Raw genomic sequence first — 3,468 nt, forward strand, 5'->3', positions numbered from 1 at the left:
GTCGCGAGGCGAGGACGAGCTAGCGTCGCGCCCGCATCTTCCCGCACAGCCCGCGCCGCGCGCCCAGAGGAGCGGCAGCCACCGCGGAGTCTGCCGCGGCCTCTCGGCGCTCCTGCCGCTCCCGGCGCAGCCATGGCCCTGGCCCTCTGGCCGCGCCTCAGCAGCGTCCTCTGGCTCGCCTGCCTCCTACCCTTGGCCCCGGCTGGGGTGGCCGCAGGTAAGGCGCTGCGCCCTCCGCAGGGCCTCGGAGCAGTCGCCGGCGGGCGCTCCAGCCGCCAGCCGCGGCCGCGGAGGTGGCGCCGTGCGCCCTGCGCGCACCTCCTTCCTCCCGGGAGACCTCTGCGGCGCGCTGCAGAGAAGAGTGTGGCCAGCCGGCCCCTCCAAGCCCTCTCCTCTCACCCTCCATCCTTCTCCCCAGACGTCGGCCCGGCACTCGAGGGGCTCCCTGTGCTCCTCGGTTCCCGCTGCCACCTCCGGATCGGCCCTGCCCTGGGAACCGCGCGCGGTGGCCGGTGCACCCGTGCGGATGCCTGGGGACCTCGCAGCCGCTGGGAGTGGGGGTGGGGATGAGGAGGACGATGCGGCGAGGCCGGGAATGTGCGGGTCGGTCATCATGCCACAGCCCCCCAGGGAGCGCGGGCAGGTTGCCTAAGGAACAGCGTCTTTGCCTTTAAATGTCGTCTTATCTGGAGAGGTTCCCTCCCCCCCCACCCCCCAGTCACTCGAAGAAGACTTTGGGGAGGTTGCGATTTTAGAGTCCAAGAGGCCAGCCTGCCATTTCATCTTTGGAATGGTTTCCAAAATGGACCCCAAGCTGACAGGTTCCACTGGGTGCTTCCCCCACCCACCGCCGGAAGGCCAACATTAACCTTTCTGCCACATTTTGGCGACAACAAAAGGACCCGGATTGGAGAGTTGTTGGGGGACAGGTGGGACGTGGACAGCTCTGGGGATGTGCTTGTACTGAATATCCAAAGGTTTTTCATTATGCACCCCTCCCCCAAAAAAAGAATGGTAGAAAGAGGAAGAGATTTAATGCAAACTTGTGATAGAAAAGCCACAAGGTAAAAATAAAAAACCTGCGTCTGAGGGATGAAAATAGAATTTTGTGGGCATTATGTTTGGTCAAGATTACCTGCTTTCCTCCTGGAAATTCATAGAGAGACTGGGGGTCTCCAGCACACTGGGTTTACATGTGTTCAGAAATGACCAACGTGGCCAAAATCCAAAAAAACAACAACAAAAAGAAAAGGTAAATTAATTCTTTGGAAGTCATGTGTGGTTCCCAGACTGGCCTATTCATGATAAGAGCAAGAGCTGGGAATGAGCTTGGGGAGAACTTCTTCACAGGGGGAAACAAACAAACAAACAGAGACTTGGAGGCCCTTTCCATTCTTGCTGGGGTCTGGGTCAGCCTGCACCAGATGCTTCCCACATGAGAGGTGTAGTTCGGAGTCTGGGTACTGGACCGTTCAGTAATTCCACAGTATGTTGTTCAAATTTCAGAGGTACCCTGAGAAGTGTTTGGGGCTATCTCTATGTGCAGTGTGAAAGAACTGATACAGCCATTTTCTAGAACATTCCAGGTTCCCACATGCTGTGCTGTCAGGGAAAATGCGCTCCCAGTGGAAGCCCTGGGGACCTGCTAAGTGAGTGAATGTTACTTCTGTAGGTCAGGCTTCCTGACAATGGCCACTTGCTTTCTGCTTTGGCCCTTTCAGCTCTGGGTCACTCAGTGCACCCATGGAGCCCTTTCAGCTCCTCCCTGAGCTGTTCTGTACTCCAAGGCCATGTCACCTGGGCTCCCAAACCTGAAAAGACGGGTTAGGACTTGGGCTTGGTTCCATCAGCCACAAGTGGCAAAGCCTCCATTTCATCTTGGATGCCCTGGGCCCTTCTGAGAGCCTGAGAATGAGAGGAGCACGTCACCCAGGGATGTGAAACGTCTGCTTAAAAAAAAAAAAAAGCTGCAGAAAAAATGCCCTTGGAGCCTCCTTGTGTCTGGACAGGTGTGGGGGCTCCCAGGAGCTGGGCCACTGTCTGCAGCATCGGAGCTGTGGCTACAGCCCCCCCGCCGCCCGCACCCCATCCCTCCTCCCAGCCAGTGCGCTCTCCTATGGGTTCCATTCCCCTGGCAACGGATCTGCGTAGCGCTGACATGCGCCTGTCTCCAGTCTCGCTGCAGATGCTGGATGGCCATTAGCATGCAGTCGAATGTCCCTGCCACCTGCCAGCCTCTCTCTGGCCCAGGCTTCTCGCCCTGGGGGGGGGGGAGGGGGGAGGGGAGCAAAAGGGAGAAGGGAAGGGATGGCCTTTCTGTGAAGCTTGGCTAAATGCTGCCTCCCAGCCAAAGGGAGGGTGAACAGAACTCAGCCCAGGGGAGGGGGTGGGTGGGTATGGATTTTCTGGGTGACTCCAGGTAGTTCCATGGGGACCTCAGTGGACTCCTATCCCTCAGTATAAAATACACACTGTATTCTCTTGTAGGAATTTTTGCCATAGCATCTGGAACTCTCTCTTTGGGATTAAGACACCGCAGGTCCTGTTTTCAGTGCCAGTGCAAATGAGTGTACAATCCAAAATATGGCTCCGGGGAACAGGGAATGTGTGATGGGGAAAGGCTGGTGCAGGAGTCCCCGGTGGGGGCAGGCAGCGCGGCCACAAGGCAAATGGGATGCCACTGAGGACTCACACTCACTCCTGTCCCAGATTTGCCGAGTCTAGCAGGCCTCTCGTGGGCTCCCTGAGGGCAGGAGGTGTGTCCTGTACTTCTGGGTCCTCCGCAGCACTTGTGGGGCACAGGGAAGGGGCTCAGTCAGTACCACCTGGGTGAATGGTCTGGGGCACTGCTAGGTGGGCTGGTCCTCTGCCACACTCTTCTCTCTAGGTGTCATGGTCAGCAGCAGTGTTGAACACCTACTATGTGCCAAGCACTTTGTTAGGCACGTGAGAAGATGAGGAAAACACCTACCCTCAAGCTTGCAGTGCACCTGCCAAAGGAGACAAAAAAAACTTTCATGCCAACTCACAGTTGGGACCACTGTGTGCTCAAGCTGTTCAAAGAGCACTGAGGGGGGCCAGGAGGGTAAGGGAAGGCTTCCTGGAAGAGGTTACATCCACCAACATGTAGGTGGAGAAAGGCAGTAAAGACAGCATGTGCAAAGGCCCTGAGGCTAGGAAGGACAGAATGTGTGGGCAGAGCTATAAGAGTTAAAGTAGCCGGCCCCAGCATGGATGTGCCAAGATGTGAATTTGGATTCCGCTCTAAAGCTGGTCCACGAACACATTCACTGTGGAAGAAGCTTAGTGTTCGTGGGGGTAGGAGGGATGATGCTCTCAGGGGGGAAGGACTGGAGGCTGAGGGCCAGGGCCAAGGATGAAGCCAGTAATGCTGGACTTTAGCAATGCTACTAGTGATGAAGAGGAAGCAAAGGTGCTTGGATGGGAGGGGTAGTAACAAGGGCCTGG

General features: G+C 56.9%; 1 protein-coding gene across 2 annotated transcripts in view; it reads left to right on the top strand.

The window, feature by feature from the left end:
* Nucleotides 1–6: 6 nt before the first annotated feature.
* Nucleotides 7–3,468, top strand: part of TMEM130 (transmembrane protein 130) — a 16,186-nt gene continuing 12,724 nt past the window's right edge. For both annotated transcript variants that reach the window (XM_029947605.1, XM_029947606.1), the window contains exon 1: nucleotides 7–217. In XM_029947605.1, coding sequence (XP_029803465.1) covers nucleotides 133–217 — 85 coding nt within the window. In that variant the 5' untranslated portion in view covers nucleotides 7–132. The remainder of the gene's footprint in view (nucleotides 218–3,468) is intronic.

Source organism: Suricata suricatta, chromosome 8, assembly GCF_006229205.1.
Source record: "Suricata suricatta isolate VVHF042 chromosome 8, meerkat_22Aug2017_6uvM2_HiC, whole genome shotgun sequence".
Classification (NCBI taxonomy): Eukaryota; Metazoa; Chordata; class Mammalia; order Carnivora; family Herpestidae; genus Suricata; species Suricata suricatta.